At 45.1% G+C, this 16,702-nt stretch overlaps 1 protein-coding gene across 1 annotated transcript in view; it reads right to left on the bottom strand.

Moving 5' to 3' along the window:
- Positions 1–3,593: 3,593 nt before the first annotated feature.
- LOC142765970 (uncharacterized) overlaps positions 3,594–16,702 on the bottom strand; it is an 82,982-nt gene continuing 69,873 nt past the window's right edge. Inside the window, exons 6-7 of the mRNA XM_075867778.1 lie at positions 8,096–8,146; positions 3,594–3,638 (exon numbers count right to left, since the gene is read on the bottom strand). Of these exons, the coding sequence (XP_075723893.1) occupies positions 3,594–3,638; positions 8,096–8,146 (96 nt within the window). The remainder of the gene's footprint in view (positions 3,639–8,095; positions 8,147–16,702) is intronic.

Raw genomic sequence — 16,702 nt, 5'->3', positions numbered from 1 at the left:
TGCAAAAGATATATATAAACACAAGAACGCAGTGTTGCCAAACTAAACACCTAGATAGAATCTGCAAGGACTAAATGCACACGTGTAGAATGGAATGAGAAAAACTTTATTTCAGTCCTGCAGGAGGCGCTTAGCGCGTAACGGGCGTCTCACACGTAGGTGTACAAAACTATTTACGTTATTACAGGTGATTCACGTGCCATTTACACAGGGAAGTCACAACTGCGATAAGTACACTTCAATATAACGACACCGAATTATCCATATATACAAAAAGTATTCCATATTACATGAAACAGGGTTCATAACTAATAAATATTTATACATTCTTACTAAATAGCCATATCGGTCAGGAGGCCGTCTCTCTCGGTGTGGCTGAATACAACGAGCAGCTGAGCATGATACCATTGGTTTTTCCACGGTATTCACGAATGGGCGTGGACAACTTCTAAAGCAGGAAACTGTTCAAAGGCTACCCTCATTGACAAATCAAGATCTTGGACAACACTAGCCAATGGTTGCGCTACGTGAACAATTTTCTCGAAAGATGCTGACTGGCAGGTTACAGAGAGAATTGTCGCGTCACAGAGATTGTGATGAAACTAAAATACATAATCTGCACATCGTTGTTGAAGGCTATTGTGACTCGAATGACGAGCAGGCATTTTGCAAAGCTTCATCGCGCTCCATGTTTTGCCGTCATCGAGAGCGAAGGATTCTAGGCCATGTTCGTCGATGACTTCCCTAGGCTACGAGACGGAAAGTTCCCTCTTGAATGACACCAATGATATTTTTACTTGCACCTTGTCTCATACCGCCAATATTGTCGGTTTCGCCACTCACCTCCTGTCTGTTCAGGTTTTGCTGTACCCTTGCCGGTGTGTGACACGTTGCAGAAGTTTAGCGAGTTCCTTGTGGGGTGTTTTTGCGAATGCCTCTGATGTTAAGCCCAAGATTTGGAGATTTGCTCTTGCAGGCTTCTATGCACAAGTAAAGAAGGGGCCGCTTCTGCTGTGGCAAGTGGCACACACCTGTATACGACAATGTATTCTCGTGCAGCACATCGCAGCGAAGGCTGCTTGAATAGATGGAGTGGAAGGTAATTCTTGAACGTGCGGTTGAAACGCTAGATCGGTCCGTTTGCTGGCGGGTAACAGTTACGAATGTTGCATTTCTATGGCTATTTCTTGTAGGAATTTAACAAATTCTTTTGAGCTGAACTTGGGCTCATCATCACACACTATCTCGTTAGCATAGCGTTTTTGTACAAATACGTTGAGCAAGAACTGGGTCCTGGTTGTTGTAGGAATATACCGACAAAACTGTATTTCTGGCCATTTTGAGAAGTAGCTTAAAAGTGCCAAGACAAATGTGCCCTCTGGAGGCGCACCATCCAGGAGACCAACAATATCCATCGAAGTTTCTCCTATTGTCTCTCGGTAGTTCAATATGTTGCAACGGGGCATGCGATATCTTTGATGATTTATCTGCTTTTTGATAGATGCTACAGTTGTGGGTGGCTTCTTCAACGTGGATATCCATATGGGACCACGAAAACTAGACTCTGTGTAGAGCTTTGTTGCTTCCGGTACCCTGGTGAGTTTCATGCGCCGTTGCCACCAGCTGAGTGACGAGAAATGACGGAGCTATGAGCCACTTCGCACGCAACAACGATTCTCCTACCACTGACAATTCGTCTCGAACTCTGAAATAAAGATTTTCAGGCAAGTTTATTTTGTGAGGACCAAAGCCTATTTATGGACGTCTTCACGTTTTGTAGAGTTAGTAAGAACCGCTTGTTCAACGGCTCTTTTGCGAGGCAAGTTGGTTGAACTATGAAAAATATCTCTTCCTCAAAATTTAAGCCCCCAACCTGCGATATGAGCAGGCAATCGCGAAAGAGCATTGGAAACTTTGTTTGACGAGCCCTTCTCGTACTCCACCCTCGTATTGAAGCGGAGTAGCCTTCTACACGAACTTGTGATTCGGCAGAAGTGTCGGCGCAAGTTCTGAAAAGAAAAAATCGGAACGAATGCCTGATCGTCTGTTCACAGGATAAAGCTCCCTCTTCACAGGTATGCATGCCAACGCTGACATGCGCAAATACATCCAAGTGGTTTTTTTTTTCTCGCCGTCTCCTCAATTTCTTTCAGTAAAACATGTATCTGAGTGAGCTGATCCACATTCTGTGCAACATGATGTGCACAAATGCAGACGAACGAACGACAACAGAAAAGAATATACAGGGCCAAGCGCAAACTTTCAACTGAATTTACTGTTCTGACCTTGTTACCGCTTAATAATGTTATATGTGACTACATATATGAAGGATGACGAAGAATTAAATTCAGTTGAAAGCTTGCACTTGTCCCTTTCACTCTCTTCTGTTGTCGTTAGTCTGCAGTTGCGCCAACCAGCTTTACCTAGAATTACTTTCTTTCACCCGAACTCATGGGCGTGATGCAAAAGCATCAAGCTACTTACCTGTGCGCTGCTAGAAGTCTGTTCGTATACCACGATCAGGCGCATCAGTGGAAATGACAATTCGAAGCGCAGGATGAAACGTGTTAAAGATAATATTTGAAAATAATACCGCCTTTAGTGCGCGGGAACAGTCATTCATACCATCAAACTAGGTGAAGCATTCACCTTTTCTGAGGAAAATCCTCATTTGTTCTACCATCTAGGCTCTGTGTGTCACATCCTTTGCGTAGTATTCGACAAGTCAAAGAAAGAAATAAAGTTCTGCGACACCGCTTCGAACTGGGGTTTCATCAATCCCGAAGACATTTCATGGCAAAGGCGAAATACCACAAGGTGTCACCGTGCCCCGCAAGCGTTCTAGCTTTTAAACTGCTAGCACAAATTTGGTGTGAAGCTTCAGACCTGCGTCTTTGATACGCTGCTACACTGCTTGTAATATTTTTGTGCTTTTCAGCCGACTTACCATAAACAATGACATTCTGTATGTAAAAGAGAACACCCGACCAATTGCGAGGCAATAAACACATCATTTTATGGTAGGCAGCAGGTGCTGAAGCTAGCCTAAAACAAACGCGTTTAAACAGGTACAGCCCTTGGTGACTAATAAAAGCTTTCGAGTCCCGACTCTCAGAATTGAGGAGAACCTGCTGATAGCCGGACGCTAAGGGAAGTTTCGACTGGTGCGAGGCACCTACTAAAGCATGAAGCAACGCACTCATGTGAGGCAGTGGAAAGGTGTCTAGAAGGATGACCTTGTTAGATTCACGTAAGTCTACGCAGAGTCTAATACTTGCATCTCTCTTTTAAATGATTACAATAAGAGGCAACCGTTCTGACGTGTCAACACGCTAAGTGATGTCTGGAATTTATAATAGCTGCAGTTAAGAAAACATGTGTAGTCGTTACAAGAAAGAAAATAACGAAGCTTTGTTTCTGCTGGCTGAACACTCTCATGCGTCTAAATCTTATGACGAAATCTTTTGCAAGACGTAGCTCAGTTGCAAAGGGTGACCAAACTTTTGCAGAAGTGCTGATGGCAGCTGCTTGAATGAATCTGGCACATATGTCCCGGCTCCTTCGGCATTCAGTACGATGCTACAAAGATACCACTACAGCTCGGGGCCTTCAATGCGCAGCTCCAAAGCTTGAATGGCCTTCAGACCAATGAGAGATGTGGCTTGGTCAACAACATGGAACAAGAGCAATGCGCGGGGATTTTGAAAAGAAACCTCAGAAAAAAACAACATCGACTTGAAATTGGTTTTTTAGAATGATTCAGACGCATGACACAAGAAACTGGAAGCAGTGGCAGGCCAGAAAAATATTGACCAAACACCTTCCCCAAAAGATTGAAAAAGAGGAGCTGAAATGGACTAAATGTCTCGAACTCAACTGTCTAACTTGAGTATAGGTGTGAACTGCAGCTGCTAGAGGCTGTTTGACCACAGCAGCATCTACGAATTTATCAATCGAGGGGCTTTCTACTGCAACCTTGTGGTGAGCTGCTCGCGAACCTTTCTGGTTGCAAACAACTTCAAATTGACCGATATGGTTCAAAAGAAGCACTTTTTACCTTTATTTTTGCAGGGTTTTCATGACTCGCGATGCTGCTAAGAACCACAAATAAAGCACCGAAAACAACTCGCGGTTTGCTGCAAATCCAATGAACAGGGATTTCGAGGCAATGGGCGATTGTCATACCTGCCTGCGTTATCGCATTGACCGAATCTGTTAGCATATGACCGCAATTGAGGTGGCTGCAACAATGAATTGCCTTTCACGCGAGACTGCGCAGACACTGGTTGCACCTAAAGGGAAAATTTCTTAATTTCCTGTGCTGCGTGCTCAATTTTACTCACGAGAGCGACCGACTTGTTGAACGAAAGAGAATACCTATCTTTTGCTCGAACGAAATCAAACACTGAATGTAAGCTTTCCACAGAAGACTGTCAGGTTGAGTATGAAACTGGGAGATGATATAGACTCCAACCAAAAGTTTTCAAGACACCCGACGTTTTGTAACTGACTTGGTTCCTTCGTCAGGGGTGACTGCGGAAGCTACGTAGCAGCGGCGTCTTCAAAGCACTCGCAGGCTAATGACCCCTCTCTCTCTCGTTTAGCCGTGTAGCACTGTCCGTGTGTATACACTGGAGGAAGGGTTCCGAGAGAGCGGTTGATGTGATGGGCTGTTTTCTGTATGTGCCACGACTCGAGTAACAACCTTCTCTTTCAGTTCAGCTCACTTTGAAAGATGACCGTTGCTTCAAACAAGAAGGACTCGAAAGACTTTCGTGTCCTTCTTGTCTATGTGTCGTCGTTTTGTTCTCGCGCTATAACTATCGTCCTTCTGTCTCTGTGTCGTCGTTTCGTTCTCGCGCAATAACTATCGTCATGCCATACCAACTAGCCCAAGCTGTCACGCTTCTAAGAATCACTAGTAGTTCTCGTCGAAAAAAAAAAATAGATGCATCCGGTTTTGCGCTGACTACCAACGACTCAACAAGATAACGCGCAAAGACCTCTACTCTCTGCATAGCATCGATGATGGTTTGGACTGCTTAGAAGAGGCCGACTTTTTTTCCTCGTTACATTTGCGTTCCGGCTACTCGAAGGTGCCTATGACACAGGACGACCACCCAAAAACAGCCTTTGTAACACCAGAAGGACCATATCGATTTACCGTTATGTCCTTCGGCCTATGCAAAACGCCTGCCACTTTCGAAATGATGATGGATAATAATCTTCGAGGTCTGAAATGGAATACGCGTCTTTCTTATTCGGACGATATTGTAAAAATTTCAAGCGACTTTGCGACCCACCTTAGCCGCCTCGAGCAAGATCTTGCGTGCCTTTCCACAGTGCCACTTAAACATAACTTCAAGGAGTGCCACTTCGGCGCTCCCAAGCTTGTAATCCTCGGCCATGTCGTTTCTAAGGATGGCTTTCTTCCGGACTCTACAAAACTTATTGCAGTGGCGGCGTTCCTAAAATCAACCACCATCAAAGAGCCCTGAAGCTTTATCGGCCTATGCTCGTACTTCAGTAGCTACGTCCGCAATTTCGCCTCCATTGTCGCTCCCTTGATGAATCTTCTTGCCGAAAGTTCTCATTTGTCAGCGTGGTCACATGCGTGTTACGATGCATTTCGAGAACCCCGACGGCTCCTCACTACGTCCCTCATATTCCGACATTTCGATTCGTCTGCTCCGACGGAGCTTCGTACGAACGCTAGTTTTGTCGGGCAAGGGGCCATACTGGCCCAACGCAAGGATGACTTTGACGATTACGTCATTGCCTATGCGAACCGCACCCTAACTAAAGCTGAGAAATATTACAGTGTCACCGAGAAGGAGTGCCTCACTATTATTAGGGCAATCAGAAAATTTTGACCCTAATAAAAGGACGTCCGTTTGATATTGTGACAGACAACCATGCGCTTTGCTGGCTATCTTCACTAAAAGAGCCTAATGGTCAGCTCGCTCATTGGACATTGCAGTTACAGGAATTTTATATACGTCACATTCACTCTTCTGGCTGTAAGCATTCTTTCTCCCATGCCCTGTCACGCTCGCCGTTACCTTTAGAGCCTCTCTTCTCGTCTATCTCCGCCAGTGACGCCTTGGCCTACAGCATTTCAAACATAACTTCTGAGCAAAGCAAATATGCTTGGATTTCTTCCCTTTTGGACTTTCTCTCAAATCGGTCACCCGCTGCAGTTTCCAGGACCACACTTCGCAAAGCACTACACTTCGCTATTCAGGATAAGCTGTTTTACTTCCTAAACTACAGTTCGATCAGCCGTAAGTCGTTGCTTGTCATTCCCCGACATCTCCACTCTGACACTTTCGCCACGTTCCACGATGATCCGCAATGTGGCTACGCTGGTGTGTTAAAAACATTCAATTGCTTCCTGCTCAGTACAGCCGGCGTGGTATGTACAGTTTTATTCGCCGTTACGTAAGGTCTTGCCGTAGGTACCAGCAATGCAACATGCCCGCTCAACATACCACAGATTCCTTGCGGCCGTTACCTTGTCAACAGGAGCTTTCGATCGTGTCGGAATCGACCTTAACGGTTCGCTTCCGTATACTCCGAGTAGCAACCACTGGGTCATTTTCGCTATTGACCACCTGACGCGGTACGCTGAAACAGCTGCGTTACCTTCTGCTACCACAAAATACGTTGCATGTTTTATACTGCAAAACATGATTTTAAAGCATGCATCACCTCAAGAGTTACTAAGCGACCATGGCCACGTTTTTCTCTGCAACGCCATTAAAGAGTTGTTGAGCGAGTATCCTGTCATACACCGTACTACCTCGGCCTAGCATCCTTAATCTGACTGGATGACAGAGTGTTTTGATTGGACATTTTGGGATATGCTGGCCATGTACGCTTTATCCGACCAGTCGAATTGCGATAGCATACTGCTTTTTGTTACATATGCCTACAACACTGAAACGCAAAGCGCCACTGGATTTTCAGCTTTCTTTTTTCTACATGGGCGCGAGTCATCATGAACAAGAAACACAATTCTTCTTTATCGACCAGACCCTTCAGCGTTGAAAACGGTTTTACGAGCAGCAGCACATGCTCAAGACTGTCGAAAGCTTGCTCGTGCGTTCATGTCACACGACCAGACGTGCCAAAAACATCGCCACGACGCATCAACCACGCGTAAGAGCTTTGAAACTTGGAATATAAAGAAGAAACCGAGTAGAACCACGCTTGTTTTAATTTTGTTTATACACCATCCTCTCTATATGAACGAAAATCCAGCTGTATGAACATCTTCTTGCAGCTTGGAATTATCTGGCCTAAAAAACTGCAGCAAGGTGATGCAATTGTGTCATTTGCGAGTAGTGTTTCGTTCGTAAGTCAGCACTTCGATTTTACGCCACCGACGTTATTGATTTTAATTTGAGTCATTAGGCCAGACTTACATCGCCTGTTAAAATTTCATAACCACGACTACCTCGCCACCTTACTTGAATAAAGATTTTGATACAATGATATTGCTGAGTCTCATTTGAACTCTTCGCTTGTTCTTCTGTGACGCGAGAAATACGAGAGTACTCAGAGAGTGATCTTTTTACGTTAGTTTTATATAATCTTTCTAGTTGGTTTTACTTCTACGCCAGATAAGATAAGTTTTATGTATTTCTGAATGCGATGGATGGCATAAGCAACCGAGAATATAAACATTTCATTTAGAGAAAGAAAATATCCTGAGTGACCCATGTTTACTAGATCACGAGGAGTACGAACGTTAGTTGTCAATTATATGTCTTTTAATGAAACGCATTGGCTCTTATGCATGCCTCGCCCAACTCTCTTGCTTTATCTGTGGAGCTGGCGTGTGCTCTTGAATTCATTCTGTTTCCGGTGCCCAAGGCGCAATCCTAAGAGCATTGTCCTAAGCATTAGCGTACTATATGCTAGTTATTGTGCTTCCTGTTACGAAAGGCTTTTGTGTAGGCGAGGTAAGCTCACAATAAACAAATGAGTGCAAACATAATTATTCAAACAAACATTGAATGCGCGTATCATTGTACAGTACTTTTTCCGAACATTAAAATTATCAGAACTTCTATTGAGATAAAGTACTTGCCCGTTTACGACCAGGAACAGAGGCCTCTTCAGGACTTGAGGGGGACGAAGGCTGGAACAAAAACAGCATGACAGTTATGAAAAACCTCATGCATGTAAGTATTCAGAAAGCATAATTCATTTCACACTATAAAAAGTAGCAGGGAGAGAGCAAGAAAAGCCAAGCAGTGTTTTTGGCATTTCTTTGTTGTCTCTGCCGATGTTGATTCTCTGTACATTGGTCACGTTCTGACTCTTCCGACCCCCCAGAAGTTTCGCTTTCCTCAGTCCCAGCAAATCAGGGTCAGATACCACTCCAAGAGTTGTATTCATTGATCTGTGGGGAGTCACATGATCGGAGTGTCAGCGGAAGTTGAAAGATTGTGTAGCTTCTCAAGCTGTTCTTTTTCTCGAACGTCGAGGACGTGGTCTCCGCTGGCCACCTTGGTGAATTTCTACCCAGCCCCGAGAAATTCTGTGAGACACCTGACTCCTACAAAGGGTTATACTGTCGTGGGTTGCTTGCCACTTTTTCATTATGTAGTACATAAAAATGGGGGAAGTTTTCATTTGAACGGTTGCAAAACCAGTCTTCGGCGCGTACGTGCTTCAAGGTAGTACAATGACTTAACAGAGCAAAAGCTGTATGCATACCTGTTTAATTTTCCTAGTTAGCGTTGGCAGCCATCCACCATGGAGCCTAACGAGGGGACGCTACAAGTTTGCAACTGTTGAGATATACAGACGGCAGACGTACAACGCTACTGTAAACCAATGAGCCTAGACCAAGGTAGGCTATTTGCACAAGGTTAACTCTAGCCACCAGGAAGTTTGGAAGTAAACGGAAGGGAGTTGACAGGACAGATATAAATTGGGAGATAAAGACGAATATATAGAAAGACAGACATAAGAAAAGGTGATTGCCGATTTTCACTCGGTGGATCAGCCTAGGGGGGTCGTTTACGTGAAGTTGAGACCAAAGGGGTATGTTGCTTCTCCCAGGGGGCCTTAAAGGTCCAAACCCCTCCTCGCGTCGGCTCAACCCCCAGCATCCCCTTTTCCTCGGACAAGACTTAGCCACGCATTGATAGGCATGGGAAAGGTCGAAACCTCCCGTTAGCTCGGGTCCATGGTGTCGCTACACACCAAACGCCTGCTTTCACAGATTCTCCGGGGGGGTGACACAATCCAAAATTCTGTAAGTGCTGCGAAGAGCTATACCCTCGGCAATCACTCAAGTACGATCCCCTGAGTTTTCTGCAGTTCAACAAACTTGGCCATACACTCACGGGAATACATTCATGCAGGCCGTGCATCATGATCACAATAAAGCCCGCCATACGGGACCACAATAAATAGTGAAGGTGACATAGCGTAATCAAATCAAAAGGCATTTCCTATTCGCTCTTTATTAACAGGAAGAATATACCACGAGAATTTGAAGATTATTTCTTCCTTAATGTCTTTTGAAGTGCATGCCGAAAATGTACTCTCTCCCAGCAGTTAAGAAAACAGTTTCCGGTTTTTCACAGCTAAGGCTGTGAAAAACCAACTGTAAGTGCTGCGAAGAGCTATACCCTCGGCAATCACTCAAGTACGATCCCCTGAGTTTTCTGCAGTTCAACAAACTTGGCCACACACTCACGGGAATACATTCATGCAGGCCGTGCATCATGATCACAATAAAGCCCGCCATACGGGACCACAATAAATAGTGAAGGTGACATAGCGTAATCAAATCAAAAGGCATTTCCTATTCGCTCTTTATTAACAGGAAGAATATACCACGAGAATTTGAAGATTATTTCTTCCTTAATGTCTTTTGAAGTGCATGCCGAAAATGTACTCTCTCCCAGCAGTTAAGAAAACAGTTTCCGGTTTTTCACAGCTAAGGCAATTTCCCCAAGTTGAGTAAAAGCCACAGTCTGCTTGAGTTGTCCTGACAGGTAATGTACCTGAGTGATGCTTGTAAAAGAAGAACTTTTGGGCAGGAGCCACTTGGATTCTTTTCACTTCTTTAAGCCCATCTTGCCCTTGACCTCCATTGTACAAGCAACGGTACACCACTAAGGTAAAACATTAACACACACGCATCTTTGTACAACTTTTTTCGAGTCACTGAAAACAAACCATCATTGGAAAATCTAACAGATAAAAATCGTGCACTTGGAATAACCTTTGAGATACTCGCGGACAGCACCGGTCATGTCATTCGTTCTAACTACTTATCCAGGTAAAGCCTACATCTGTCTCAATTGGCACACTGTACGTAAGAAAGGATCCCTTGTGTAGCGAAAAAAAGAACCCATTTACTTCTTGGCATATCCAAAGATGTGGTCAACCCAGCCCTCCATGTTTCACTCTTTGAAACAGATTGGTAGAGCCGCATCTCTTCCAGTTTGATGCCCACACGAACAATGCAAATATGCAATGGAGCATCTATATTTTTGCCCTTAAACAATGCATTACTTGGACCACATACCAAAGTTTTGAGGAAAACAAAAGACTACAGACACTCGCCCTCGAAAACACAGATGATTACCGTTGCATCTAGTGATTTTCATCCGGATTTCTTTCGATCGTTCTTCTCAGTAGTTCTCAATATCTTAATAATAATCCAGTGGCACACCAAGGTACTTACCAGGTGTGGTCACCCACTTGACTTTGGCAAAATAGTCTGCTCTTGACGACCACTCTCTATGCCAGAAGCCCAAACACTCTTCCTAGTTTACTAGACTGCCAGTTTTATTGCAAAACTTTTCAACTACAGTGATGGTAGTGGTAACACTATCTTGGTCGATACAACAAACAGCCACATCGTTGGCATACGCCAAAGTTTCAACTTCAGATTCTTGTTCTCTAAAGCAGTGAAAACTGCTGTTTTAACTTATTGCTAAGCACAACGATTCAATATATAAACTTAACTGTAGGGGACTCAGCAGGGAGCCCTGACGGACAGAACACTGCGCCACACAAACATGACCAAACTTGCATGTGAATTAGTTAGTTCTCATAGAAACTGACGGTTGAACTTCAGTTTTGTTTGCCGCGTACTCGAAATAGACGAGATCTTTACCTGCTACTAAAATTTGCACATTTATTACACAAGCAACTGCTGCCCCTGATGATTGCAAATGCAATAATGGCACCGGCACTATGTTTTTATTACAATTCACCACCACGGAAAAAAACAAGTGGACTGAGGAGCAGGTACAGTTTACCGGAGAGGTCGGCCAACTTTAACATATGTTTCTCGCTCGTTCCAAGGGTGACATCAGCTGACGCTTTATGACGCCTGTAGGCTCATTCTCTAAATATGCCCACCCAATTGATTGAGTATTGGCATCGATGACTTTCACGCAACGTAAAGTGAAGTCATGTCAGCGCACTGCTGTAGCTCTATAATTAGCAATAACTACATAACAGCTTGGCCAAAACGAATACACTGCGCCGGAAACATTATGCTAGCATATTTGTTCAGCAAGCACACGAATTACCAAGTCTGTGTTCTCGCATAGGAGCCAGAGAAATACCGGCGAGTGCGACCGGTGACTGTCGGTAAAGGGATGCGCACTTTCTCTTGAAGTGCTAGAATCACGCCGCATCGATGTTTGTTGCTTCTTGCGCGTGCACTGTACACAATAAAAATGGTTCATTTAGAGTAATTGATGCCATCGCTGTGCTGTATTGTCATTCCTAATCACCAAAATGGCGTATTCTGCAACCAAGAAGCGCGGATAACACACTTGTACGGGCTTGGTCACCAGGCTTAACCTTTGGCTAAAATATGGTAGTAGAACATGTTGTGTACAGATCCCAGCTTGGTACACTATATATATTACCCGCCATTATGAGCCCACCCATCACTTGCTTACTACTTCCTAACATTATCGCAACAGTGGGCAGAACTTCTCAGCTTGGTACACCATGTCACCTGCCATAATAAGCACCGCCCATCATCTGTTTAGTGCTTCCCGGTATTATCGCAATGGTGGGCAGTGGTGGGAAGAGCTTTTCAGCTTGGTACACCATGTGGCCCACCTTAATAAGCACCACCCATCATTTGCTTAGTGCTTCCCAGTAATATCTCAATCGTTGGCATAGCCTCCCTTGATTGCCCAATATCAAGCCGCTTCTGCCCACCATCGTTCCCAATTTACCCATCTTCTGTACACCTTGCCACCCAGTATGTCCCAGCATATCCAACATATATTCCAGTACGGCCCGTCATATCCAAGGCCATTTCCATCATATCCAGGACTATCTCCACTATGCCCACAGTGTTTTCCAGTATTCAACACGCTAGTTCTTTCAATATGGTACATTTTGACAGTCTGCTTCAATACAGGGGACTGTTGACTAAATACGAGAAAGACCAAGAGACAGGCTCTTTTGGTCACACCTGACGGATTCCTCTGTTCGTGTAGGTTTAGCTCTTTTGTGTATTTGTGAAATAAGTATCATATAGACCTGCTCAAAAGAACGGGTGTAAAATCCGAAGACTTCTTTCGCAGAAAACCGGCTTTAAAGGACTAATACACCTCGAGATGAAGAGCAGAGTGTCTCGATGTACGTTTATTGCGGCGTAGATCTAAGAGCCATCCCACGTGCCACGCGCCATCTTTCGTCCTTCCTTTCTTCTCCTGCACCCAATGTCCACTGTTTTTAACACTCCAGACTCACGAGTTGCTGTGGGCGCATTTTTTGGAAACACAAATCTTTAAGAGGCTGCGTTACAATTTTGCCGCCTGCTAGCTTTAGGCGACATGCACTAACAATGCCGACGTGTCCCATAATGATCTTCAGAACGCGTGTGAGTTTCCAACACAACTTTGGCAGCGCATCTTCGCGCGCTATCACGATATTGCCTTCCGCAATACAAGTAATGTCCACCACTGGCCTATTATGAGCGCTTCTAAGGAGAAATAAATATTCCTTATATCAGCAATTCCAGAAGTCTTTCTGTATCTTTTGTCGCTGTTCGAACTTTTAGGAAGCTCTGTATGGGAGCTGGGCACCACGTCTGTTGTTCGCAAGTCGGAAAGCGCTGTCCATCACTTGCCATGTAAGAAATGCGCAGGTGTTAAGACTTCTGGTTCCTCTGGTGCAGAATACAAGTTCGTCAGCGGTCTGCTATTTATGATCGCTTCAATTTCTGCTAGGGCCGTGCTCGTTTAATTATAACCTGGAAGAGACCTTCCTAGAGCTTTTCTTAATTTCTGTTTCACTGACGTCACCATACGCTCCAAAAATCCACCCAACAAAGGAGCACGGTTAGCAGAGAATTTCAACGTGATGCTTTGATCAGACAAATAATCACCGACTTCAGTTCCCCTAATAGTGTCATACACAGCACGAAGTTCGCGAGAAGCACTTTTAAAGCACAAAGCATTGTCAGACTAAATCACTGAAGGGTATTCACGACGTGCAGTGACACACCGAAAGGCTTCCAAGAAACTGTTTGCTGTGGAGCGTGTGCAACCTCTAGATGAACAGCGCGTATGACCACGCAAGTGAATAGTACCATGTATGATTTTTTTGTTGGCTCACTTTTCAAGTACACTGATAAATAAAATCTACACCAGTAACGTTAAACGGTTCGAACACATTCACTCGGACATCAAGTAGCGTAGCAATAGGAGCTGTCGCAGGCTTCACCCTTAGTCGCACGCACGAGGTACACCGCCCGATCACTCTTTTCACGCACTGCTTCGCCTTCGTCAAGCAAAGTGCTCCCGCAGTTCCGCGATGGTTGTTGCAACTCCTGCGTGCAGTAGCTTCAGGCGTAAGCCGGTGGCAATGAGTTCAGTGGTGATGTGGTCACCTCGAAGCTGAATAGGGTGTTTGATGCCTTCGTGGTACACGGCATTCCGAAAGCTTGTTTGAATTCTCAGCAATCCTTCCCCTTCCGCAAGAAATGGGTGCAAATCCCGAATGGCGGACGCCTTGGATAGATCTCGCCCAACCTGCAGGACTGCCAGTTCTAAGCCGAATTTTTGTTTTTCGGTAACGATGTCTACTCCCGCATTTTCCTTCGCATCGTCTTCAACATCATTCGGATTGAGGGTCAAGTGCTTGAAAAGTTCTTCGTCTTTTGCCAACCAAGCTGGTCTTTTCCACCAACTCTCCTTGTCTGCAAGTGACTTCATTGACGTGGCTCGGGTAACTATGCTCGTGGCGTTTTCCTTTAAAGCGTATAGCCGTTTGAATGCTTCCGTACGATAATATTGCAAGTCTGTTGGTAGAACCTTCAAAGGCGTGTACACTTTGCATCTTTGATCACGCAACTCAATGGTTCCATTGAAAGCATTGCAAACCGTTTCATTGTTACAGAATGGTACATCTGCATTAGTGGTCTCCAAGCTTTTTAGCCGCCAGAAGTTTCTCAGATTAGAGCCTGCACGTTCCTGCATGTGCTCATAATTCATACAGCAATGCGTCTGAAGAACACAAACGTTTGCATTTGGGCGAGCATGAATGGTTTCATCGTTTAATAGTCCTTGGAATGTCAAAACCAGCGGTGTTTCATTGGAAAGGAGACCTTTGTGGTCGTCATGTTAACTGACGTCTTTTCCAACGACTTTCCACAATTTGTCCAAGCGAATCAATAGGCTGATGTCTTGTTCTTGAGCTATGTGGGAAAAGCAAAGTGCAGCAGCCGCTCGTTTACCAGGATTCTGAAAGCATTTGATGAATTCATGACTTTGGAGTACCTCAACAGTGGTTTCACAGATGTGTCCTATTTTATTGGCTTCACCTACATGCTGAACATCATTGTACTGGCTTTGAAAAGTTACTTTAACTAGTCTTCGACGCGTACATTGACCACCATGTTTGGTTCCAAACACATCGACGGTAATGTAAAAAATCTCAGAACCTTTAGGTTCAATTTTCTGTAAAAGTGTTCTGTGATAAAAGAGCACTTACTACTATTATCCAGAACGCCTCTTATATCACAGGAACCCTGTGCGCCATTTATCCATGCTCTGAATGTTTGCGTTAGTGTTGTATGAAGGCTCGCATTGCTATCTGACACAGCGTACATGGAGGTACAGCTCGTTGCGTCTTGTCGTGGCGTCATTAATTGAAGAGCTTCCCTCGCCTGTCTAGAACACTTCAAAAAAGCGTGTCTTCCATGACAATGTGAGCAGCTCACCATCCGTCGAGAGTCTCTTTCTCGATGCCCGTTTGTGGTACATCTGAAGCAGCCCCCAATCGTAGACAGAAGACGCTTTTTTTCCGAGTCAGGAAGCAATGCGTCGCAGTTCAGCGCTGACTGTGTTTTTTGGCAGAAAAGGCAAGCCTCCTTCTTCATAATGGCACTGTTATAGAGGACTGCAGCTGATGCTGGCAGTTGATTCTGACGGCAGCCGGAAGTCTGCCGATCCCTGGTAGAAGTAACTCGTCACTGGTAGCTGGTGAGCACTCTGCATTCGACCTCAATGCGTAGCTACTTGACAAACTGTCGAAGTTCTTCGTCCGATCTCGGAGAGTTGTTCGCATTTGACGCCTCAAGTTGCCATAATCGGTGATATTCGACCATTATGTCCTGTGGAATCGCTTTCATTAGCACCTCGCAGAACATGGCGGAGTAGCAGGACTCCGAGAGGCCGAGACCTTTGAGCCCTCTTATGTCAACTTGAACAAAGTCGTAAAGGCTTCTCAGAGCACTGGCAATCATTGACATAGTGATGGGACGTAGAGTGCGACAATTTTTGAGATGCCTGTGCTCAATCATGCGCGCATCTCCGAGCTACTCCTTAAGTACAGAAACGGCGTCCTCATAACTGTTGTCCGTTGTGAGTATGCTTACAATAGCTTTCACTGCAGGGCCGTCGAGAAGAGACCGAAGGTAGTGAAAGCGATTGACGTTAATGAGACACAGGTTCACGTGTACGGAGTGTCGAAAGAGGCTCCAAAATGGTAGCCATTTCGTGTGGGACCAGTCGAACCTCATTAGGTCTTGCTTAGAAAGCCTTTTTACTGAGCCGGCAGAAATGCCTGACGGGGCTGCTTGACGCGGCAGAGAAGAGTGGGTTGACAACTCACCGTTGAACCTGGCTGGCCCTGATGTTCGGACAGCCAGCTTCTGAATGTGATGTTTAAGAAGGCCAATGCTCCTTGCAGTTCGGTCCTCGTACTCTTGCACCAAGTCCATTTCTGCCAGCACCTCGTCACCCGCCATGTGGGTGTGCAATGCTTCGTTAGCTTTGGCGAGCTTGTCGGTGCATTTCTCCAGGCCTTGAAGAATGCTGTGAAGCCCCGCCCAGACAAAGTCATTGGAGGCTAGAAGCTCATCAACGGCATTGATGATCTTGGAGATGTGTCGCCGTCTAGCTGCTCTCGTCATTCGCAGGCTTTCCGTGGTCGTTCTTGAAACCGGATCGGGCTTCGGTACCAATTTAAATTCTGAAGACTTCTTTCGTAGAAAACCGGCTTAGAAGGACTACTACGCCTGGAGATGAAAAGCAGAACAATGCAATGTCCGTTCATTGTGGCGTAGATCCAAGAACCACCCCACGTGCCACTCGCCATCCTTCATCCTTCTCCTCCTCTCCTGCACCTTATGTCCACTGTTTTTAACAGGCTCACCAAGCCTACCTAGAATGCGTTGTCGTTGTCGCAAGCG

This window comes from Rhipicephalus microplus, chromosome 6, assembly GCF_043290135.1.
Source record: "Rhipicephalus microplus isolate Deutch F79 chromosome 6, USDA_Rmic, whole genome shotgun sequence".
NCBI lineage: Eukaryota > Metazoa > Arthropoda > Arachnida > Ixodida > Ixodidae > Rhipicephalus > Rhipicephalus microplus.
The sequence above is the reverse complement of the archived record's forward strand: the minus strand, read 5'-3'. Positions and strand labels throughout refer to the sequence as shown.